At 41.0% G+C, this 24,951-nt stretch overlaps 1 protein-coding gene across 3 annotated transcripts in view; it reads left to right on the top strand.

The window, feature by feature from the left end:
* Window positions 1-24,658, top strand: part of prkg2l (protein kinase cGMP-dependent 2, like) — a 32,094-nt gene extending 7,436 nt beyond the window's left edge. For 2 of the 3 annotated variants that reach the window (XM_089012291.1, XM_089012290.1), the window contains exons 4-20: window positions 1,733-1,899; window positions 3,619-3,732; window positions 6,219-6,324; window positions 6,990-7,053; window positions 7,144-7,221; window positions 11,163-11,257; window positions 13,126-13,194; window positions 14,726-14,824; window positions 14,961-15,108; window positions 16,318-16,454; window positions 16,919-17,008; window positions 19,731-19,872; window positions 19,948-20,111; window positions 20,740-20,862; window positions 21,941-22,003; window positions 22,140-22,206; window positions 23,556-24,658. In XM_089012291.1, the coding sequence (XP_088868417.1) occupies window positions 1,733-1,899; window positions 3,619-3,732; window positions 6,219-6,324; window positions 6,990-7,053; window positions 7,144-7,221; window positions 11,163-11,257; window positions 13,126-13,194; window positions 14,726-14,824; window positions 14,961-15,108; window positions 16,318-16,454; window positions 16,919-17,008; window positions 19,731-19,872; window positions 19,948-20,111; window positions 20,740-20,862; window positions 21,941-22,003; window positions 22,140-22,206; window positions 23,556-23,651 (1,822 nt within the window). In that variant the 3' untranslated portion in view covers window positions 23,652-24,658. Of the gene's footprint in view, window positions 1-1,732; window positions 1,900-3,618; window positions 3,733-6,218; window positions 6,325-6,989; window positions 7,054-7,143; window positions 7,222-11,162; window positions 11,258-13,125; window positions 13,195-14,725; window positions 14,825-14,960; window positions 15,109-16,317; window positions 16,455-16,918; window positions 17,009-19,730; window positions 19,873-19,947; window positions 20,112-20,739; window positions 20,879-21,940; window positions 22,004-22,139; window positions 22,207-23,555 lie in introns of all 3 variants that reach the window. The other variant, XR_016116921.1, reaches the window with a different exon arrangement.
* The last annotated feature ends 293 nt before the right edge of the window (window positions 24,659-24,951 follow it).

The raw sequence follows: 24,951 nt of genomic DNA, 5'->3' as shown, positions 1-24,951 counted from the left end.
TTCCCTCTTGCCATTAACTCTCTAAGCAATAACCCAAATCTAACAGCATCTCATTATAGTCACAGTAGCTATGATCTCATATGAAACTGTGTCACTGATCTATATTCCACAGCACCAGACACTTTGAAGCACTCAAGGACATCTTGATAATTGTGCACATGTTGTACAACAAATACAGATCGTGGTCACTTTAAAATTGTTCAGTGGTCTGCATTAACTGTACAACTGTATTGTATTCTCTCACAGATCACTTTAGATCTGCTTGATACTTTACACATTGTCTCACAGTTGTCACTGGGGGGTACCACCACACGACAGTTAACTTACATCAGTGTCTGAAAGTCATGACAAAAAGTTAGCAGACAACTCTGAAAAGTTACCTGCCCAGCCATAAAGTTGCCTGCCCCATTTTTTACAACTTCAAATACAATAAGAAGACTAATCGCAAAAAAACCATTGTTGCGAAGTATAAAGGATTTTTTTTAAATTAAGGAAGTACCTACCACAAATGCGCCCTTGCTTAATTTATGGTAAATATCCCTTGCTGAAGATTTTGCTCCAGTTGTCGTTTCTCGTCAGGGTGCACAATGCAAAGTTTGCGTTGCGTTGTCTGCTCAAAACCACGTGGCCTCTTCTTTCTAAGCGGCTTTCAAAACTCTCAAGTACACTTTTCAGTCACGGTATAGTCCGAAGCACGAAACAGGCTTCTGATTGGCTGCCGTGCCGAGTATGCAAATGGGTATGCAAATTGCCAAACGAACATTCGTTTGGCAATTTGCATACTCGGCATACACAGCAGCCAATCAGAAGCCTCTTTTGTGCTTCGGACTATACCGTGACTGAGAAGTGTACTTGAGAGTTTTTAAAGCTTAGAAAGAGGAGTCCACGTGACTTGTAGCGGTTTGCTTGTAGCTTTTGCTTTATTGAATAAAACAAAAGTTTGATTTGAAAATAATTGTTTTATTTTGTTTTTTTTTTCTTGACGACGTTGTCGGCCCCCTGGGCCGAGACGTTTTGAAAGTTGTACGCCCAACGTAAAAGTTGTACGACCCGGGCCTCCGGGCAGACGTTATTTCAAACACTGCTTACATTACAGAATATCCTTCCATATTTATTTGTCATATCCTTGTTTATGAGGCCCAACAGAGAATGTACTTCCTGAGGCTGCTAAAGAAGCATGGCCTGCCACAGGAGGTGCTGCAACATTTCTACACGGCTGTCATCGAATCCATCCTGTGTTTGGTTCGGGGCCGCCACAAAAATGGACAAAATCCGACTTCAACGGACAGTTAGGACGGCGGAAAAAAATCATTGGCACCGCCCTACCCACTCTCGAGGACTTTCACACTGCAAGAATCCAAACTAGGGCGCGGAAAATCCTACTGGACCCTCCGCACCCTGCCCACCACCTTTTCCAGCTACTCCCCTCAGGCAGGCGCTACCGATCCATGCGCACCAAATCCAGCAGACATTTAAACAGCTTCTTCCCCCAAGCCATTAACTCTTTGAACTCTTTCAACTCTTTCAACAGTAGCCAAAATGGAACTGTATAGTGCCACTTAGCAGTTTTTTTTTTTGACGACGATACTAGTGCAGCGTGTTCTACCGGAAACAAATTCCTTGTGTGTTCTACATACTTGGCAATAAAGATGATTCTGATTCTGATTCTGATTCTGATGTTGAAAGTAGCTTCAGTAATATTTCCTACTGAAATGACTTCTTTCTATTTCAGAATTAAAAAGTTAATGAATAATGCCATCACAAATAATGACTTCCTGAAGAGATTGGAGCAACAGCACATGAGGGCGATGGTGGACTGTATGTATGAGAAGGTGTACAACAAAGGAGAGATTGTCATCCAGGAGGGTGAATCTGGGAATTACCTCTATGTTTTAGCAGGTCAGTTCACAATGCGACAATACAACATTGCAACATTGATTAGTCATTTGGGAGTCGACACGTTGGTCGCCTTGTTCACACGTCCGCCACACCGTGCCAGTTCATGGGTTCGATTCTGGCTGTGGCCTAACTGTCAAGTTTGAATGCTCTCCCCACGTGTGGGTTTATTACTTTACTTACTCTCACATTCCAAAACCATGCATGGGACGTTAATGGAACACTATAAATTATCCCTCAGCGTGATTGCGAGCGCGAATGATTGTTTGCCTATTTGTGACCCTTGATTGGCTGAATTCCAGTTCCTGCTAGCAGAAGACAGCTGGCATAGGGTCCGGTACAGGCATGAGGAAAAGATTGTTCGGCTATTTGTGACCTTTAATTGGCTGGAAACCAGTTCCTGCTGGCAGAAGACAGCTGGCATGGGGTCTGCTACAGGCATGAGGAAAAGTGGATTTGAAAATCGATAGATGGATAGTAATATAGTAGAAATGACCATCTACCACATTTTCTACATTATAAGGTGCTGTACTTCAGATTACCTTGAATGAATGGCTTTTTAAAATGTTTTCATATATTGAGTGGATATTACGTCGGCTTCACAGTGCAGAGTTGGCGAGTTCAAGTCCCGCTCCGGTCTCCCTGTGTGAAGTTTGTATGTTCTCCTGCAGAAGTTTACTCCGGGTTCACCGGTTTCCTCCCACATTCCAAAAACATGCATGGAAGGCTGACTGAACACTCTAAGATTGTCCCTCGGTTTGAGTGTGAGCACAAATTGTTGGTTGTCTCTGTGTGCCCTGCGATTGGCTGGAAACCGGGACAGGGTGTTCCCTACCTACTGCCCGAAGACAACTGGGATAGACTCCACCACCCCAGCGACCGTAATGAGGAGAAAGCTGTCTGGAAAATTGATGGATGTAATATCAGGTGCATAGAATACCATGGTGCCTGTGGTTGTGTTATCCGTCCATGAGATTGTGCTATGCTAAAGGGAACACTGTACGATACACCTTTATTTATCGAGAGCCTTCACAACCTCTGGAGCTATAGTGATGTGAACTGGCCCAAAAAAATATGTATTCATTCCAGACTGCTTTATCCTCTTAAGGGTCGCTGAGGGTGCTCTAGCCTATCCCAGCAGTCTTTGGGCACTAGGCGGGAGACACCCTGGAGACTAAGACCAAATTGCTTTAAGAACAAGGCTGACATCCACAAGGGGCTAAATATTCTTCAGGCTTGCTTGTCTCTTTCTTGTTTAGTCAGCGGTTAACTATGCTTTGTTTCAAAACTGCCTGCACAGAATTGGTTGAGTACTTGTCTGTTTGATTGTGTGTTGGCAAATTGACATTAATTAGTGTCTGGCAGAACACCCCAAGGTTACAATTCATTTCTGCTGTACAAATAGTTACAGTCTATCTTTTGTTCATCGGGTCATAGGTTGCACTGTAGACTTTTGAGAAAATTGATTGTTTTTAGGTGTACCGTGTAGCGCTGAAAATATAATAGAAAATTAGAAATCATTGCAGACATTAATAGAAAATGTAACGACCATCTTGTCAATCATTGCTGATAAAAACATGAACATTATCAATATATTCATGTAAAATACCATATTTTCAATCAATCATTTGAGTGGATGTACTGGTAATTACACATTTTAAAATACTTTGCATGATATAGAAGAGGATAAGAAAATAAAAATATGGATGGTTCTCATTTTAGATGGCTTGCTGGAAGTCACCCAAAATGGCAAGTGGCTTAGTGAAATGCGGCCTGGAACAGCATTCGGAGAATTGGCAATACTGTATAATTGCAAAAGAACAGCTACAGTGAAAGGTGAGTACCAACGCTATCTTTACTGGCACTTAAAAAACATTGTCAATAACGTTACTTTTCGCCCCTACCTGCTTGTCCACTGCTGCATTTTTTGTATTTAATGGCATCATTTCTCTATATTAGGATTATTCGTTAGCACAGTATAGAAAATAAGTACCCGATAACATGTTTTTTTTTTTCAACGCGCACAATAAGACGTCATATTTTGTCTTAAATAGCTATTGTAGAAAAAGTAGAATGGAAAAAAGTATAATCTGTAGCTTGTTGACCTTTATAAGAGGCTCTATTTGCCGTATGAAATATTTGTATTTGATTATTTTTTTAACCTACGTGCAGCATAATGACTTTTGTTATTGGCATACTACTGATGCTATAGCTCACACACTGCACCCTAAATAAATTACATTAAAATATGTTTTGCTAGGTCTGGTGCTACTGAACATTTTGAAGGGTTTAAAGTGAGAAACCCTTCTAAAATCACTGAGTTACAAAATATGTTTTTTCACCACACTCCAAATACTGAATGACCACGGACACTGATTTGCTGTGGCGACCCCTTGAAGGGAAAAGCCGAAAGGAAAAGAAGAAGAAGAAAGAAGAAGAAGACAGTGAATAAAATAAGTATTTGAATACCCTGCTATTTTGCTATTCCTCCCACTTAGAAATCATGTAGCGGTCTGAAATTGTTAGGGCAATTCATTTGGCGAATTGCCCTAACAGAAATTTTCATCGTAGGTGAGAAATCACAAAGCATGATTTTTACCAATTTATTTGTGTGATACAGCTGCAAATAAATATTTGAACACCTGTGTATCATATAGAATTATCACGCTGAAAGACCAGTTAATCCGCCCATTAGTCCACCAGCACTCCATGTATCATCCTGAACCTCATGCACCTGTTTTAGGTCGTTCGTTGCATAAAGACACCTGTCCACCCCATACAATCAGTAAGACTTTCACTTGTAACATGGCCAAGACCAAAGAGCTGTCCAAAGACACAAGAGACAAAATTGTACACTTCCACACGGCTGGAAAGTGGTATGTGGCAATTGCCAAGGAGCTGGGTGAAAAGAGGACCTGCGTACTCACAGTAGGGAATAGAAAAGGTACCGATATACAAGGAAGTGTGATGATACGAATAAGTATGCCAAGACAGGAGCGCAGTAGAACGAATCTGACCTGGGCACTCGCAGTAGGGAGGCACGTCATTACACTGGCAAATGACAACCGAATGCGTCCCGTTTAAATACCTGGTGACATAACGAGGTGATTGGCAGCAGGTGGTAAAAGCGGGAAGGCGCCACCCCGCCCCTTGCTGCCGAATCCGAATGTGACAATATCACCTCATGGGGTCTCAATAATTCTAAGAAAGGTGAGGAATCAGTCCAGAACTACACGACAGGAGTTACTCAATGACCTGAAAAGAGCTGGGACCACCGTTTCCAAGGTTACTGTAGGTAATACACTAAGACGTCATGATTTGAAATCATGCATGGCACGAAAGGTTCTCCTGCTTAAACCAGCTCATGTCAAGGCCCGTCTTAAGTTTGCATATGACCATTTGCATGATACAGAGGAGTCATGGGAGAAAGTGTTGTGGTCAGTTGAAACCAATATAGAACTTTTTGGTCATCATTCCACTAAGCGTGTTTGGAGGAAGAAGAATAGAGAGTAGAATCCAAAGAACACCATTCCTACTGTGAAGCATGGGATTTGATTGGATTTACCTTCAACAGTCTCGCAGTGGAAACATTTACATTTCACAGCAGCAAAGTTATGAAAGGAAGATGCAGGAAAGAAAGACATCGAAAAACAAAATACAAGAGCTGCTGGAAAGGCAGCCACTCTCACGGTGACATCTTGAAGTCAAAACAATAAAAAATAAAATAAAATCATGCTTTGGGGGTGTTTTTCTGCACATGGGACAGAACCAGTGCACTACATTAAAGAGAGGATGACTGGGGTCGTGTATTGTGAGATTTTGAAGAATAACCTCCCTCCCCCAGTCAGAATATTGAAGAGGGGTCATGGTTCTCGCATGGCCCAGCCGGTCTCGAGTCCTGAACCCAATCGAAAATCTTTGGAGGGAGCTCAAACTCCATGTTTCTCAGCGACAGCCCAGGAATCTGACTGATCTAGAAAAGATCTATGTGGAGGAGTGGGCCAAGATCTATCCTGCAATGTGTGCAAACCTGATGAAAAACTACAGGAAACGTTTGACCTCTGGAACTGCAAACAAAGGCTACAGTACATAATATTAACATTGCAGCTGTATCATTCAAATAAATCATTAAAAATCATTCATTGTGATTTCTGGATTTTTCTTTTTAGTTCATCTCTCTTACAGTGGACCTGCACCTACGCTGAAAATTTCAGACCTATCCATGATTTCTAAGTGAGAGAAATAGCAAAATAGCAGGGTGTTCAGATACGTGTTTTCTTCACTGTACTTGTTTGTTTGTTTGTTATCACTGTTTTATACAGCTGTGACACAGTCCAACATATGGGCTTTGGATCGCCAGACGTTCCAGGCTATAATGATGCAGACTGCGCAAGCCAAGCATGAAGAGTATTTCAACTTTTTGCGCAGGTAAAGACCCCTTATAAACTGCTACAAGGAGAGTATCACTTTACGTGGAAGAGTACCCACACAAGGTATTTAAAAATGTTTTATGAATACCATCATGCATAGAAGTGAAAAATAAAGATTTATGAACTAACTGAATACCTGCAGTGATCTCACATTTTGGTTTGAAAAGTGTTAATTGTTATGTTTGGGATGGGGATAGAAAAATGGGAAGCAAACAAAGCAGTAAGGCATGTCTTAAAGAGGGTATTTATTTACAAAAATCAGCAAATTAACACGTGATCAAATAAAGGGGAAAAAAGAAGATCACAAAGTACGAGGAAATACAGAGAATATACAGAATATACAGACTTTCCCGCCTAATGGACTTAATTGACCGATCTCTCTAGTGTACTTGTAGTAAATCACACCACACTTTTTTTCATTCTGGATTGATTCAGACATAGCACTACTGAAGGCTTAGGGACAAAATCCACGGCCCGCCACTGATAATAACACACAAAGGTTTGTGGTTTTTTAAGGAGGAAATCACTCTTGACTTTGATCGAGACCTTGCATGCAGGGATAGGATGCACTTTGTTCATTATTGGAGGTCACATGTGTGGTTTTGAAAGGGTTTTCGAGTGTTTCCATTTCTGTTTTGTTTGTTTCTTCATTTCTTTTTCAAGTGTGTCCCTTCTTAAACAACTACCAGAAGAGAAACTTGCCAAGATTGTTGACTGTCTTGAAGTTGTAAGTCTTTCCAATCATTGTATTGAATCAATTGTCACACCAAATTATTACCCAGTTAGGCCAAATACTGTATGTGTTTCTTTTTTGTAGGACTATTTTGAAAAGGGAGAGTACATTATTCGTGAAGGTGAAGATGGGAACACATTCTTTATTATAGCAAAAGGAAAAGTAAGATTCACACCCACATGCCTCACACACTCGCACCCACTAAACAAGAAGCAATATTTTATTTTGTGATTACATGTTACACAGATTCAAGATTGGAACACCCATTCACCCATCCAGCTACTTTCCAATTCACTTAATCTCAAGGGTCACAGGAGGTGCTGCAGCCTATACTAGCTGTCTTCGGGCAGTAGGCAAGGGACACACTGGCAATTGTAGCGCACACACAGATGAATAACCATCCTCACTCACACTCACACTGAGGGACATTTTGTGATCACTCAGCCTGCCATTGATTTTTTGGGGGAATGTGGATGGAAACCGGAAGACTCGGAGAAAACTCACACAGGTCCAGGGAGAATATAGACAATCCACACAGGAAGGCCATTGCCCACAATCCACAATATTTGCAGTTCGACCTTGATGTTCTAACCACTGGACCACCAGACCACCTGATGTACAACCATGTGCAAATTAATTGCACCACCCTGTTATATTGGCATAAAATTGATTGTTTACATTTTTTGACAACTCAAATGATAAAAATGTACGTTTTAGTAAGAAGTGTGTCCTTCCTTGTTCTTTATCACCTCAGCGATGTGTTTTGCCATGGAGTCGACCAGATTTTGACAGTTGTTGATGATGGAAGGGTCCCTGTACAAGGTCTTAATTATAGAACAAATTAGGGCTTCTTTTGTTGTGCAATCTTTCTCACATAGACGAATCTTGATTATTGAACATAAATTCTCAATTGGGTTCAAGTACGGTGAATTGCCAGGCCAATTCATCACAGTAATGTCCCTCTGCATCCATCTCGTTGAAGAAGAACTGATTTACCCCTTCTTTTTATACCTGACGGAAAGGGGATTAGGACAAGGTAATCCATTAATTATCCAATCAGAGGCTTGGCAAACAAGTAATTAGGGAATGTGGTTGGTCAAATATATCGAATAGACTCCACCCTGTCATGATCTGGTTGGCGACCAACGGGGGGCGCTGTCGGCCCCGCCTGCAACTGCACAGGTGCTGGTCGTCCCGATCAGATTGGCGACCAACGGGTAGCGACGTCAGCCCTGCCTGCAGCCTTGCAGGTGCTGGTCGTTTTAATCACTGACACTTAAAAGGACACCCGGCACGACCATCCGGTGTCGGTTCATTGTTTGCTGCATGTTTGTTGCATGCATTGTGTATGCTGTGCATGTGTTTGTTTAACCTTGGTGGACTTTTACACGTGGTTTTCTTTTGATACTTTTTTCTGTTCAGATGATTTTGATGTTTTACATTCTGTTCCTGCTGACCTTTATTTTTATACAATTTGTCAAACAACCTCCTGCTCCCTCCTGCCTGCTTTTTTAGATCCGCACCGGCCATCACCACCTTGCAAAACGTGACACACCCCTATTGTGGCAAACATTGTTCTGAACTTTTCACGAGCTTTAGAATGATTTAAACCAGCAAACCGTCAAGATCACAGGGTGGTGCAATTAATTTGCACAAGGGTGTACTACATTTCTTAAAATATTTGAATATCGACAAAAATAATGTTCTCACCTAAGCATCCCTTGTCCTGATTTCTAAAATTAAAATATCTGTGGACACTCAACTTGTTCCTTACACTTGTGCCTGTCCTGAACGCTCACACCCATCCTTTCACTCCAATTTTTAAAATGATCAAGTGGTTTGCGCCTGAGTTTTGTCACATGGAGTACAGAAAGATTGTCTTTACTGCCGGCAGGAGACACAGCCATTCATGACAGACGCCTGAATTCTGCAGCCCTCTGCCAAGCTATTTATTGAGTGTATATTCAAAGTTAAGTGATTGATACATTAGTAAAACATAGTTTTCTTGATTATAATACCACGTCCCTGGAACGTTCTGAGCACGAACAGCTGTCAGCAATAAAACATTGTCTCTTCCATGAACTGATACATTTGTAACCTGGCTAATATTCTCTTCCTTTGAAGGAGTTTTAAGTCGTAAATTGCTTCGGTGATAAAGGAGCTTCACAAGTCCTAAATTCTGTCCAAGGCCAGATCTCCTAGATGAAGATGACAGTTTAACTTGCTATGTCTGTTGCCCTGATTGACCCCAGGTTGTCTGTGCTTCAATTGTGTAATCGAGTCACACATGTTGACTAAGCATATACTGTAACAGCATGAAACTTTTAAATATGATAACTGCGTATGTCTATCATTCCACTTTCTCATGATTTTCTCCATTTCTCTGGTTTTAAAGTAGTCATTTAGTGTATGGATTTGATATCGATCAGTTGTTGAATATGACATAACACCAGACAACCAAACTCCTTTTTAACCCTTTATCCTTTTTAGGACACCAAGTACAGAAGTTGGGTTTAAAAATGTGTAATAAAGGTTATCTAATCTAAAAAATTAAAAAAAACGTAGATTGTGGTACGTCTGTGTAAGCCCTCAGTCAGACAGGAGTGGTCCATCGATGAAAAGGTTTCTTCAGCCGTGATCTGTACTTCTTTGATGGTATCTGACATGTTTCACTTCTTATCCTCTTAGATAAGAAGCGAAACATGTCAGACTTTGTCAGCGAACTAAAATCTTTTGCTTGTAGTTTCGGCCCTATATATATATATATATATCCCTACTGTCCAGACGTGGCGGTGCCAGACTATGCTATGATTGGTCCCTGCTGTCAGGTTGGGAGCAGCAGAGGACTACTCCCTGCGGCTACACTGTTTACTTCTATTGTCCTGACTGAGTATGGGGTCTACGACTGGCCTAATTGCCACATTTGCTCTGGTATCACCTCATCAGCATATCTAAGTCTATGTTGCCTAAGAAGTCTGTTGTACGAATGATCCAAATTAGGCCTCACCCCACCATGGCGATTTAGTGACGGGTTTTGCTGATTTATGAAAATAGTTTCTTTTACTCCCCTTTCAAACCATCGATTTCCTTTCGCGAATATTTTAACCTCATTGTCGTCAAATGAGTGGTTGCTAGCTTTTAGGTGCATATGATAAAATAGATGGTTTGAAAGGGGAGTAAAAGAAGTTATTTTCAAAAAAAACAAAATCCGGAAAAAAACCAAGATGATGGCTGAAGAAACCTTTTTATCAATAGATTGTGGTAATAAACTAGATCCCGTCATTGTGAGCATGGAGAACTAAGATAACAAACTTTTTTAAGATAAACTTTTTGATAATAAGAAGTCATGTGCATATGTAAATTTTAATGCGGTTAAGAAGAACTCCAAATTATTCACTTGAAGGTCATTCATATTAAAAATGTTGATTCAAATGGGTTTTCTCTATTTTGTCTTATGGAGAATAAAACGTTATCATATTCCCATGCTTAGCTGGCCAACCAAACAGTAGGCCCACAGTCAAGGCGCAGATGTCCACAGTCAATCTGAGTGAAACAGACACAGCCCAGTTAAACTGTCATCTTCATCTAGGAGATCTGGCCTTGGACAGAATTTAGGACATGGGAAACTCCTTCGTCACAGGATGACTTAAAACTCCCTCACAAGAGGTCATTAGCCAGGTTACACATTTATCAGTTCATGGAAACAAATTAAAATATCTATGTTTTATTGCTTACCGCAGCTGGTGCTCAGAACGTCCAGGGGCAAGGTATTATAATCAAGAAAACTATGTTTTACTCATGTATCACTAAAATTTGCATATACTCTCAATAAATAACTTGGCAGAGGTCTGCAGAATTCAGACGTCTGTCATGAATGACTAAGTTCCCTGCCGGCAGTAAAAGACAATCATCCTGTGTTCGAGCCTTTGTCCACAGTGTCCGACCGAACATCTATGACATTATTAATGCAATAAAAGAAACAGTGCCCTTTATAATCAAGCAATTAATTTCATTCTCTGATCAACCCCAATTTACACGACAAATCTTTTTTTCCACAAGTTGACCAACACTGATTTGGAATTTGTCATGTTGGTTATCTGTAGGTGATTGTAACACAAACCATGGAAGGTTTTGCAGAGCCTCAGCAAATCAAGACCCTGGGAATTGGGGACTACTTCGGTGAGAAAGCTCTCATCAGGTTTGTGAACACATTTAGTACTTGTTTGTAATCATTCTTTTGCATGCCATCCATAGGAAGATTTGATTAATCCATCTGTGTTCTGATCTGCTTACCCTCACAATGGTTGGGGACCGTGTTGGAGCCTATCCCAGCTGTCTTCAGGCATTAGGCGGAGGACATCCTTAACTGGTTGCCAGCAAATAACGGGTCACACATAGACGATCAAATATGTCGAATGTGTGGAAGCAGCCAGAATACGTAGAGAAAACCCACACAAGCATGGGCAGACCATGGAAAATCTCCACATGGCCAAGCTGGAATCGAACCCAGCATCTCTGCAGTGTCAGGCCAACGGGGTAACTGGTCGACCACCTGCTATATTTCATTGGTTATGATTTAAAAAGGGATTTATTTTTCCCCAAAATGGCTGGAAGGACGTGGTTCTGTTTTTAAATGAGGATTTTGCAAGCTCTCATAGAAAAATCTCTGTCAGGGCACGAGTGATGCTGGTGTAGAAAAGTACATGAAAGCCATTTGGAATAAATTGGGGAAAATATGTTCTTACTTGAGGAGGCTTATGTTGGGCGATTTTTTCGCATGTCGGCCTCGCAGTGTGGATATTCAGGGTGTGGCCTTCCTGTGTAGAGATTCCATGGTCGCCCCATGCCTGTGTGGGTTTTCTCTGCCTATTCCGTATTCCACCCACATTCCAAAAACATAGGCGCCAGGTCAATGGAACACTAGATTGTTCCTAAATGTGAGTGTGAGCACAGGCGGTTGATCGTCTTTGTGTGCCCCGCGATTAACTAGCAGCCAGTTCAGGGTGTACCTCGCGTACTGTCCAAAGACGGCTGGGATAAGTTCCAGCCCACCCCGCGACCCTTGTCAGAATAAGATCATCATAAGATCAAATGAACGGATGAATATTTTTGCCGTTGGCCCTACTATTATGTATCCTCGCGTCTGTCAATGTTTGGTTAGGCCAAGTTTGCCAAATTACAACATTCACTGTCACATATTTAAAGATAATTGTTCTGAGAGAACTCCCAAACTGGGGAATACTTCCTCAATTTTTCTGTTTCCATTGTGCCAACTTCCAGATATGTACTTGCAAATATAGCAACTACCTTGAAAACGATACAATCTGTGCAGGGGAACTCCCATTGCATTTTGCTGTGGCTTTTATAGTTGTAATGACACACATTGTAACCCCTAAATCAGCGATCCTCTTCATGAATCAGTCACATCGTACAGCATTGGGAAGGTTCATATGTCACAAATCAACGATTTGCTTTACAGCTCTACTCATGATTAGCTAACTCTTTGCTAGCTTGATAGATTTCTATCTATTTGAGTTACTTCCGGGTTGAGTGATTATTGGCTAACTCTGAGCTAGCTAGCTAGCTAGCTTTGTATCTATTTGAGTTACTTCTGGGTTGAGTAATTATGAGCTAACTCTGAGCTAGCTTTCTATCTATTTGAGATACTTCCGGGTTGAGTGATTATTAGCTAAATCTTAGCTAGCTTGCTAGCTGTCTGTCTATTTGAGTTACTTCCGGGTTGAGTGAACGCTAGCGCGTGTGGCTGCCGCTGCTCACCCACAGAAAAATTTATCCTGTTACTGTAAAGTGACCTTTAGAGTTTTGAAAGGCGCTATATGTATGTATATATATATATATATATATATATATATATATATATATATATATATATAAACATTTACGTTGTCCATGCAATACTTCGTATTTCTTTGTTGACGTTTCCCCCCGCTTCCGCCTTTATTTTTGCAACTGTAGATTGCAAATTTCTCCATTGTGAGACAGATAAAGGTTTTCTTACATTTACTGTAATTAATCTGATCTTAATTTGTTGACATATATTTCCAGTGAAGATCTCCGCTCAGCCAACATCATTTGCAATGAGAATGACACACAATGTCTGGTGGTCGACAGAGAGTGAGTCTCCACACTTTTGTACTTTTTAAACACACTCCAAAATTTCACATGTTCACCATCTGAAGTACAAAAAAGCAAAGTATGAATGAATGAATGAATCAATCAATCAGTTAATTAATTAAAAAAGGTATGCCAAGATCAAGGGGCATAACTGTTCTTCCTGTGTCTGTTGAATTATTGAATATCATGTCTTTCAAGCGACATAATTCTTGTTTGTGTGGATTTGAACAAGAAAATACAGTGAAGACAACACATCTCAATGAAAAGAAGACAGAAATGATATTGTTCGGTCCCAGTGGTCCATGTACATCTCAGCCTGTTGACTTGCGCCCTTTGCCTCCTTATCTAAAGTCAACAGTCTCAAACTTGGGTCTTAAACTGGACAGTGACTTTAAACTTGACCGACAAATTGGTGCTGTTGTTAAATCCAGCTTCTTTCATCTTAGGCAACTGGCTAAAATGAAACCTGTCCTTTCTCATAAGCGCCTTAGAGCAGTAATTCATGCCTTTATCACATCACGGCTCGATTACTGTAACGCGCTTTACTTTGTTGTCAGCCAATCCTCCATGAAGCGTCTCCAGGGAGGGAGCACATAACTCCTACTCTGGCATCTCTTCACTGGCTCCCTATACAATTTACAATTTTTTTCAAGATCTTATTATTTGTCTTCAAATCTTTAATGGCCTCGCTCCTCCTTACCTCTCTGAGCTCATGCACCTCTAAACACCTTCCCGACGCCTCAGGTCTGCTGACCAGACATAATTAGATGTGCCAAGAACTAAACGGAGGTTCAGAGGGTATCAACCCTTTTCCGTTGCTGGTCGCACTCTCAGGAATGATCTGACACTCAACATTCGGCAAGCCCCCTCTCTGCCCATCTTTAAAACTTGTCTCAAAACTAACTTGTCGATGGTGAATCGTTCTGTGTTGCACCAAGACTACTATTTGATATTCGCTGACACAAATTCTCAGCAGACAAATCAGCCCATTTCCAACAGAGCGCCATCTTGTGCATTTTCTGGGCGCAACATTGGAGTCCAGACGCCTCAAAATGAGACGAAAGGACTTTGCAAACATTTATGCTTTCTTCTTCAGAACTATTTGAATCATATTCATAACTGAATGAGTAACAAGAAAGCATCTTCTCCGAATCTGAAGCCATTGTTTTGATTCTCGAGCAAGGCAAGACAACTTGGCGTGATGTCAAGAACCAAGGGGCGGGACCTTCTGAAACTGGCCATTTCCGGTTTCATTTTGAAGTAGTTTTTGAACACTTTAAGTCATTTTTATTGGTGTTTTTTCATTTGACTAAAAATATCAGCCTGTGTGTTTTGGGTATTTTAGATGCTATAAAACGTTTTTCTGGTGTCAGTTAGGAAACAAAAAAATGGTTTGTCCTTTAATGCATGAGAAATGCCAAAACTATAAAATACATTAATTGATTGAATGGTTTATGTTATGTTATACCCTGGTCCTTGAAATGGATTGGTCTTGGAAAATATGTTGCACGCATTTTTGTGCTCTCCCCAGCAACTTTAACCAGATGGTGGGAACCTATGAGGAACTTAAGGTTTACCTGAAGGAATATGTAGAAGAACTTTCCAGGAGTGATGAAAGAAGGAATGCCATGTGAGTACAAATGCACACAAAATATGCATATCGGCAACTGAGCTGATTATCAAATGTATTCATTCACCTGATGCTGGACTCTAGCACACTCTAATTCAACAGGAGGATTCTAATTATTGCGGTATTATTGTCTCAGGCCGCATTCACCACAGATTGATTCAACAGAAGCCCAAGAGCTGAGAAGGTTGAAGGAGAGGATTGGCCATTTACCACATAATCAGCCTTTCCAACAGTTGGAGGTGATAGCCACACTGGGCGTTGGAGGATTTGGCCGAGTGGAGCTGGTAAACTCTGTTTCTCTTACATTAGACATTAGTTAGTTGCAATAATAATAATAATAATAATAATAATAATAATAATAATAATAATAATAATAATAATAATAATAATAATAATACATTTTATTTCAAGCGCCTTTCAAAGCTCTCAAGGACACTTTACAGTCACAGACATGCATAGATACAATAATGAATAAAATACAATTATAAATAGAAACAAGAGAAAGAGCTACACTGAAAAAGCAATTTTAAATAGGTGGGTTTTGAGGGGGGCAAGGTTATGGATAGCTTTAAATGTATAAAGAATAATTTTAAAGTTGATTGTATATTTGACTGGGAGCCAGTTGTGCTCTTAGAGGACGGGGGTGATGTGGTGAAAGGATGAGGTTCTGGTGATGATCCGGCCTGAAGAATTCTGGACTTGTTGAAGTTTGTGGAGATGTTTCTGTGGGACATCAAGGAGAAGTGAATTGCATTAGTCATTCCGGGAGGTGACAAGACTATGAACAGGGATAGGAGTGGTGTGAGGGCTGAGAGACGGGCGAAGACTATTGCGTAGGTGGAAGTACGCAGATTGGGTTACGTTATTTATATGGGAGTGGAAAGATAGTGTGCTGTCAAGGATGACACCTAGGCTTTTAACCTGATGGGAGGGAGAAACGGTCGAATTGTTAATCATGAATACATCATAACGCGACAGTTACCTAACGCATAACCTCAAAGGTAGTTTGAGATAGTGACCAATTTTGAGATATTGACCAATTTGTTATGTTCTCATGTTAGAATAAAGGGCTCTATTTTAGTGACTCTCCTAAATACCGGCATATCTCTTGATGGAGATCAGTTATTTTTGGGCAAGCTGCGCCGCTGTGGGAGTGATCATAGCCAACTTCAATTATTCTGTTCCATTCACTCCATCTCAATGCAGTGTGCTATTTGTGAACAGAGTCTCAACATAACGGAAGCACATTTGTATTATCAGGTGGGCACTTTGAGATCACACATGCGCACACACACACACACACACACACACACACACACACACACACACACACACACACACACACACACACACACACACGCACACACACACACATTGTAATTGTCATACTATGTAAGTTTAAAATAATGGTGGGATTTCACAGTATGTTGCAAGTTAATCATGAGGGAAGTAAGAGTTGATAGTTTTCTTTGACCTTGATAACTGCTTCTCAGGTGAAGCTAAAAGGCGAGGACACAACATTTGCTCTGAAATGCATCAAAAAGATGCATGTTGTCGACACCAGACAGCAGGAACACGTTTATTCCGAGAAGAACATCCTTCAGCAAACCAACTCAGCATTCATCATCCGGTGACCATTTCTTTTTTTAATAAACCATAAAATGTATGTGGACAATATGTATGCATAGCATTCAAGTTTACTAAAAAGTATAATGGAAAAGGAGTGTAGTTGGATTGAAAATGAAAACATGGCTTGAAGCAGAGGCGAATATCTTCAGTGCTGTTTTGGCTGGTCTCTCCATGGAGTTGCTAAGGAGTGTGCTGCAGAATGTTGCTCTCTAAGATCCCACCGCTGCACAGAAATTTATCTTGCCTGTGACTTTGGAGAACAAAAGCCTTGTGCAAGCCATCTCTCAGAGAGATAACATCTAAGGTCTACCTTTGAAATTTTCCCACATTTCTCGACCTCTCTTTTTTTATTTTATGGTGTTCTTGCATCCATCTCAGTAATGTAATACTAAAAATTGGTATGAAATAACAGAAAGATTTAATTGCATCAAATTGAAACAGAAACCTTCCCGTGTTCACTTTTAGATTATTTCGGACCTTTCGTGACAATAAACATGTTTACATGCTGTTGGAGGTGTGTCTTGGAGGAGAGCTATGGACGTTGCTACGTGACATGTAAGTACTAGCCATTCTTCAATCTGAAACACTTCTATGTCAAGACAGTCTCAAGTTACAAAATCAACAGCTCCTGTGTTTTGCTTTTCTACTTTCATTTCTTTCATAACTTTGCTGCTGTGAAATGTAAATTTATCCATTGCGAGACTAATAAAGGCAAATCCAATCCAAATCCAATCAAAACCAAGTGTGCGTCGAATCCCTGTGTGTGTGAACATGATCTGTCTGTTTGGTTAGCCAAAGCAACAGGTGGTGCTTTAATGTTACAAAGGCCAATGGTATCGAACGTTGGTCTTGGACTAGAGTTCAAGTTGATGTTGTGTAGTTAAATTTAACTGCTTCGCATTCATGGCTTATTTGCACATGCAGTTTAGTTTCAGTGCCTTATCTTTAGCTGTGTGTTTCAAAGGACAACCGACGCCTCCGGACAAGTTGTGTCCATAATTTGTAAAATCATTTCAAATGACTTCTACTGATCGTATTTTGCAAAGATTCCACCGCATATAGCTATATTTTACATTTTAAGACTCGTGCTGAATATTGAGGAAGTCTTGTTTTCGAGTTGGTGACGATTCCTGATGTGACGTCACGTCAGGAACGCCCCTGACCGAGAAAGCGACACACAATGCATTTTGTGTTATTTGTTTGGTCTGAATACTTGTGTTGATGGCGAAATTAGAAGGAAAACACATAACGCGATGGTGAATCGTTGTGTGTTGCACCAAGACTACTATTTGATTCTAGTTACTACAAATTCCCAGTAGTTACTACAAATTCCCAGGAGACAAATCAGCCCATTTTCAACGGAGCTTGGGCGCCATCTTGTGTATTTTATCGGACGCTACATTGGAGTCCTGACGGCTCGAATTGATACGAAAGGACTTCTTTAATCGATTGCAAACATTTATGCTTTCCTCTTCAGAACTATTTGAATTATATAACTGGATGCGTCACAAGGAAGCATCTTCTCCAAATCTGAAGCCATTGTTTTGATTCTAGAGCATGGCAAGACGTCCTGGCGTGACGTCACGAACAAGGCGGCGGTACCATCTGAAACTTGCCATTTCCGGGGTCATTTTGAAGTAGTTTTGGGACACTTTAACTCATTTTTATTGGTGTTTTGAATTTGACTAAAAATATCAACCTGTGTGTTTTGGGTATTTTAGATGCTATAAAACGTTTTCTGATGTCAGTTAGGGGGAAAAAAATGGTGTCAGTTGTCCTTTAAGGCACAGCATATTTGCAGGATTTGCAGGATATTAGCCGATTGAGAGGAATGAAATCCAATCTGTGCTGTGTTTTGTACATATTCACATATTCATTCATTCATTATGAATGAATGAATGAATGAATGAATGAATGAATGAATGAATGAATGAAAGCGAGTGAGATTATGAATGAATGATTGAATGAATGATTGAATGAATGATTGAATGAATGAATGAATGAATGAATGAATGAATGAATGAATGAATGAATGAATGAATGTTGTACATTGAGCATGTTTGAAAATAAAGGTGACAGCACAGATGACCTTGGCCATGAATAATTTGGGGTAGAGGTGGGGGGTGATAGGATATTTTCTATTTCTATCCAATGATCCATTTCCGAATCCGCTTTATCCTCACAAGGGTCACAGTGCATGCTGGAGCCGATCCTAGATGTCTTCGGGCAGTAAGTGGGGGACACCCTGAATCGGTTGCCAGCCAATTGCTCTGGTAAAAAGAGACAAATAACCATCCACATTCATTCGCACACCTCAGGCAATTTGTGCAGAGGAGCAGGCTTCCTGTGTTGAGTTTGCATGTTCTCCTCATGCCTGCGTAGGTTGTCTCCGGGTTCTCCGGTTTCTTCCCACATTCTATAAACATGCATGGCAGGGTGATTGAAAACTCTAAATTGTTCCTCGTGTGAGTGAGTGAGTGTCACGGTTTGCAAGGTGGTGAATGGCGGGTGCGGATCCCAAAAAGCAGGCAGGAGGGAGCAGGAGGTTTCTTTGACAAATTGTATTAAAATAAAGGTCAGCAGGAACAAAATGTAAAACATCAAAATCATCTGAACAGAAAAAAGTATCAAAACAAAACCACGTGTAAAAGTCCACCAAGGTTAAGCAAACACATGCACAGCATACAATGCATGCAATTGCAGACAAAGCATGCAACAAACAATGAACCGACACCGGATGGTCGGGCCGGGAGTCCTTTTAAGTGTCACTGATTAAAACGACCAGCACCTGCGTGGCTGCAGGCAGGGCTGACGTCGCTACCCGTTGGTCGCCAACCAGATCATGACAGTGAGGAGGGTTGTTTCTCTCTGTGTACCCTGCAATTGGCTATCTACAATGTCAAGGTATCCCCCCCACAACCTCAGCAGCCACGATCATTGTGAGCATAAGGCAGATCAGAAAAAAGATGGCTCGACTTTAGTTTTCCTTGATATCTTAGCAAGTGGTGAGTGTCTGCCTGTACTGTACTTCTTCACTCATTGTGCTCTTCTTTTTTTAACAATCTTGTATTGAACTTTAATTCACAACCCACAGGCATCACCAAGCAATTCAGAGTATTACAGGAACAGTTATGTTATAATATGGGATTGCAGCTTTCTACTCAAAGCAAATCATCTTTAATTAAAGCCCAAATTGCATGTTCAAAAAGCAATTAGCAGAACAACTTCTATTTAGGAATACTTGAACCCTTTCACCTGAATTTTCTTTCTGCCAAAGGAATTATTTTGATGAACCCACGGCCAGATTTTGCATAGGTTGTGTTTTAGAGGCTTTTGATTATCTTCACACCATGGGTGTCATATATCGAGACCTGAAGCCTGAAAACCTTCTACTTGATGCCAAAGGTTATGTCAAAATGGTAAGTTACAATTTCAGTTGTAAAATTGAAATTTCATTCAATGACTGACAAGTTTTCTGTTCTTGGTTTCCACAGGCCGACTTTGGTTTTGCAAAGAAGATTGGTATTGGAAAGAAGACTTGGACTTTTTGTGGGACCCCAGAGTATGTGGCACCAGAGGTCATCATGAACAAAGGCCATGACTTTGGAGCTGACTGCTGGTCTTTAGGAATCCTCATATTTGAACTTCTAACTGGCAAGTAAGCTAGTACTGTACAGTAAATTGTCTGATAATCTGCCTTTTGACACCTGACTTCTGTATGGAATGGGGGGCCTCGGTCAGATTTCAGAGAGGGAATGGTGGAAGGAGGGAGAGAGGGAGAGGGAATGGTGGAGGGAGGGAGGGAGAGAGAGCGAGAGAGAGAAAGAGAGAGAGAGAGAGAGAGAGAGAGAGAGAGAGAGAGAGAGAGAGAGAGAGAGAGAGAGAGAGAGAGAGAGAGAGAGAGAGAGAGAGAGAGAGAGAGAGCTTCAGATGCATGAAAAGAGCCATATATGCTCGCAAGCTATAGGTTCCTGACCCATGACTTATACAATAAAAGGAGAATTGTCATTGTAATATGACTTCTAGCATATATTTATGTGTTATGTCCATTACATATGAACAAAGCAATGACCCTTCTCCCCTTCCTTATTCTTGCGTATCATCTGTGGATACAGTGTAGTGTGTGTTTTCAGCTGTATTTGTTATTGTATTTTTTAACTTTCATGCTATATGTTCACATATTCTAAAATAAAGTACATTCACTTTGGCATCTAAAATAATGTGATTTTATTTTCCAAATACAATAAGAAGTTTTTACAATAAACACCCAATATATTTTTTCCCAGTCCCCCATTTGCTGGTTCAGAGCCCATAAAAATATACACAATGGTCCTCCATGGCATTGAGAAGGTTGACTTCCCAAAGAGAATAGGCAAGCGTCCAGATGACCTCATCAGGAGACTCTGCAAGTATGGACCGGATAGGGTAATAACACTAACTGGCTTGAATACAGTGACTCATTGTATAACAGGAAATTCTCTCTCTCTCTCTCTCTCTCTCTCTCTCTCTCTCTCTCTCTCTCTCTCTCTCTCTCTCTCTCTCTCTCTCTCTCTCTCTCTCTCTCTCTCTCTCTCTCTCTCTCTCTCTCTCTCTCTCTCTCTCTCTCTCTCTCTATCTCTCTGTCTGTCTCTCTCTCTCCCGCTCTCTCGCTATCTCTCTCTCTGTGTGTCTCTCTGTCTCTCTCTCTCTCCCTCTGTCACTCTCTCGCTCTGTCACTTTCTCTCTCGCTCTCTCGCTCGCTCTCTGGCACTCTCACTCTCTCGCGCTCACTCTCTCACTCTCTCCCTCTTTCTCTGTCACTCGCTCTCTCTCTCTCTCTCTCTCGCTCTGTCGCTTTCTCTCTCTCGCTAGCTCTCTCACTCGCTCTGTCGCTTTATCGCACTCTTGCTCTCTCACTCTCTCGCTCTCTCACTCTCGCACTCTCACTCTCGCTCTCTTACTCTCTCTCTCTTGCTCTCTCTGTCACTCGCTCGCTCTCTCGCTCTATCACACTCTCGCGCTCTCTCTCTTGCTCTCTTGCTCTCTCGCTCTCTCACTCTCTCGCTCTTTCGCTCTCTCTCTCGCTCACGCTCTCTCTCTTGCTCTCTCGCTCTCTCTCTCACTCTTTCGCTCTCTCGCTCTTTCGCTCTCTCTCTCTTGCTCACGCTCTCGCTCCCTCTCTCTCTCTCTCTCTCTCTCTCTCTCTCTCTCTCGCTCTGCATGGATATATATCAACAGGTTTTTTGGTTGGATTCACATTTCTAAAATACAATGACATTTAATTCCTTGAATTGAGTTGAAATTAATCTGTAATTTATATTCATCTGCCTGTTGACTCTTGATTGATCATTTTTTTTCAATATTCTGAGTGAAACATGACACGAAGGTGTATATTTCCAAACGCACACACGATGATCAAATTGGTATTTTTGGAGGGGGGTAAAGGTAACACTGTATTTTGCAACTGTGTGTGAAAATAAAACGTGCATTCTTCCTCTTTTCATTTAGGTTAAACCCAGTTGAAAGGGTGGGGAACAAAAAGAATGGGATCATTGACATCAAGAAACACAAGTAGGTCGTCTTGAAACATTCCAACTGTCATTTGTGATAATTTCTTAAGCGCTTTTTGGAGAGTTTCTTGTATAATATACCCTTTCTTCACAGCGTTGATAAAAATGCATATATCTTGTATGACCTGTTCCTACAGATGGTTCCAGGGCTTCAATTGGCAGGGATTGAAGCGCCACAAGCTCCTGTCCCCTTTGAAGAGAGAGGTCAGAACTTTTGCATGGACATAGATACATACAGTCAAAGTCAGCTTTATTGTCAATTATGCTAATATTCATGACATACAGCACAGTTGAAATTAATGTCCTCTCAGACCCAGCGTGGCTAAAAAAAGACAGACAATTGACAACAGACAATACATGTAATTTCTGAATGTAAAGTGAGGTCGTGTCATATGTAAAGTGACGTAGTGTAGTAATGCAAAAACAAAACAAAAGTTGAAGTGAGGTCTTGCAGAATTTTTTTTGAAAAAAACAGAGCTCAGGTTGATAGTACAGCATGTAGTGTGTAATAATAATAATACTTTACATTTTAAGCACCTTTCAAAGCTCTCAAGGACACTTTACAGTCACAGACAAGCATAGGTACTATAATAAATAAAATACAATCACAAATATAATACAATACTCAGAGTTCGGTGAGTGTGCCAGTGGGAAGGGGCAGGGGGGGCAGGGCTGGAAGGGAGTTGAGTCTCCTGACTGCCTGGTGGCAGAAACTGTCCTTGAGCCTGCTGGTCGTGGCTCGGAGACTCTGCAGTCTCCTACCCGATGGTAGCAGGCTGAAGAGGCTGTGGGAGGGGTGGTTGGGATTGCCAGCGATCCTGATGGCTCTGCAGGTGTTGTCAATGGCGAGAGACAGCGATGATCTTCTCAGCTGTCCTCTACAAAACGTGCGAAAATATCCCGCAAGTGCAGAACTGGCCCGTGGCCCATTGGTCTTTTTAATCTGGCCCTTCGAAGGCTGGTCCATAATTATGGTTCGATATGAATGATTGCATTCATTTGTTTCGTTTGGACTTGGAATGACAGTCATTTCAACGCCAGGTGACAAAGTTACATTTAAGTGCAGATCACAGGGAAGGAGGGTGATACGAAGAGATAATGAGAATGATCGGTTATGAAATCTTGTCTATCACTGGCGGATCTCTATCAAATTCTCAAACCCATTCAAAAACAAACAAACAAACAAACAAGCATATGCATGAAACTTCCTACTTCTGTATTACATTATCGGATATTCTGGAAGCCTGCAACTCTCGCTCGATGAGACGGAATAAGAAAACAAGTCTTTCAATGTTTAATCCAACCTCAATTTACAGAAGCTCCTCCTGGTTAATTCGAAAACAGCAACGGCAACCACCACACTGGTTTACCCGTGCAACAGTACAAGAAGTCTATTTGTGCATGTACAGTATTTCACAATCTTGACCAAATGAGTCATTTTTACTAAACTTTGACCTGAAATTGTGAATATTTATACAATAAACAGGATGACGAGTGAATTTTAGTGTGAATGATCACATCAGAAAACTGATGGTCCATTTTTTTTTCAACAGCTGAATGGCCCAATGGATCACAGTCACTTTGACATCTTTCCTCCTGATACAGAAATGACACCCGATGAGACTTCTGGCTGGGATAAAGATTTCTAATTTCTCACACAAAATTTGCTCCAATGTCTCCTCATACACCAAATGTTGACGCACCATCACTTCATAATCCTGCTCGTCCCTGCAGGAATCTGTGATTCCACAATCGTGGATTTGCCGCGGATTTGAAAGTTCTCTGCTGAATTGAAAGAAGTCCGAGGAAAAAAGGATGAAGAACAGAATCTGACATTTGATTGTAGCTTTCATTGTGGCCACAAAATGTCATAGTCATGCAGGCTATGTTCCGGGTGTGATGTCCATGTTTGTTTTTTGTTTTTTTTTTTTTGGTTCATCCATCAATTTTCTTAACTGCAAACGTGCTAACCAGTCGTCTAATGTCTCATCTCTCATCTCATTTTCCGTACCGCTTATTCCTCATTAGGGTCGCGGGGGTTGCTGGAGCCTATCTCAGCTGTCTTCGGGCACGAGGCGGGGGACACCCTGAATTGGTTGCCAGCCAATCGCAGGTCGTCTAATGTGCCACCCAAATTCTATTATATTGATTATTATATTTATTATGATTATTATGTCTGTGTAAGATCTCAGTCTTACAGGAGTGGTCCATCGATGAGAAGGTTTCTTATACAGTAACGTCTCGTTATATCGATATTCAAGGGAGTCCGAAAAAATATCGATATAACCGGGACTATCGATATATCCGACCCTGTTTGCATGTAATTTTCTCCGTGCGTGCATAGAAATAGTATCGATATAACCGGGACTATCGATATATCCGATATCGATATAACGAGACTTTACTGTATATATATATATCTGCTATGATAGGTCCCTGCTCTCAGGTTGGGAGGAGCAGAGGACTATTCCCTGAGGCCACACTGATTACTTATTTTGTCCTGACTATTTACTTCTATTGTCCTGCCTAATAATGGGTCTATGACTGGCCTGATTGTCCCATTTGCTCTGGTATCACCTCTTCAGCATAATTAAGCCTATGTTGCCTAAGAAGTCTGTTGTACGAATGATCCAAATTAAACCTCACCCCACCATGGCGATTTAGTGACGGGTTTTGCTGTTTTATGAAAATAGCTTCTTTTACTCCCCTTTCAACCCATCTATTTTCTTTCACTAAGATTTTTACCTCAGTGTCGTCAAATGTATGGTTGCTAACATTTAGGTGCATATGTACCGCAGATTGACCACTAGTATTATCCCTGTGATGTTGATAAAGTCTTTTTTATAATAAATAGGTTAATCAGTGATTCTCACACTTATGAGCAACTAAAAGGAGATATATCGGGCCATAACTACCAGAAAAAAAATAGTTCGCTGACGAAGCCTCTTG

The sequence above is a fragment of the Hippocampus bargibanti genome, linkage group LG13, assembly GCF_051943395.1.
Source record: "Hippocampus bargibanti isolate YZ-2025 linkage group LG13, ASM5194339v1, whole genome shotgun sequence".
NCBI lineage: Eukaryota > Metazoa > Chordata > Actinopteri > Syngnathiformes > Syngnathidae > Hippocampus > Hippocampus bargibanti.
This window is presented reverse-complemented; position numbering and strand designations above follow the sequence as displayed.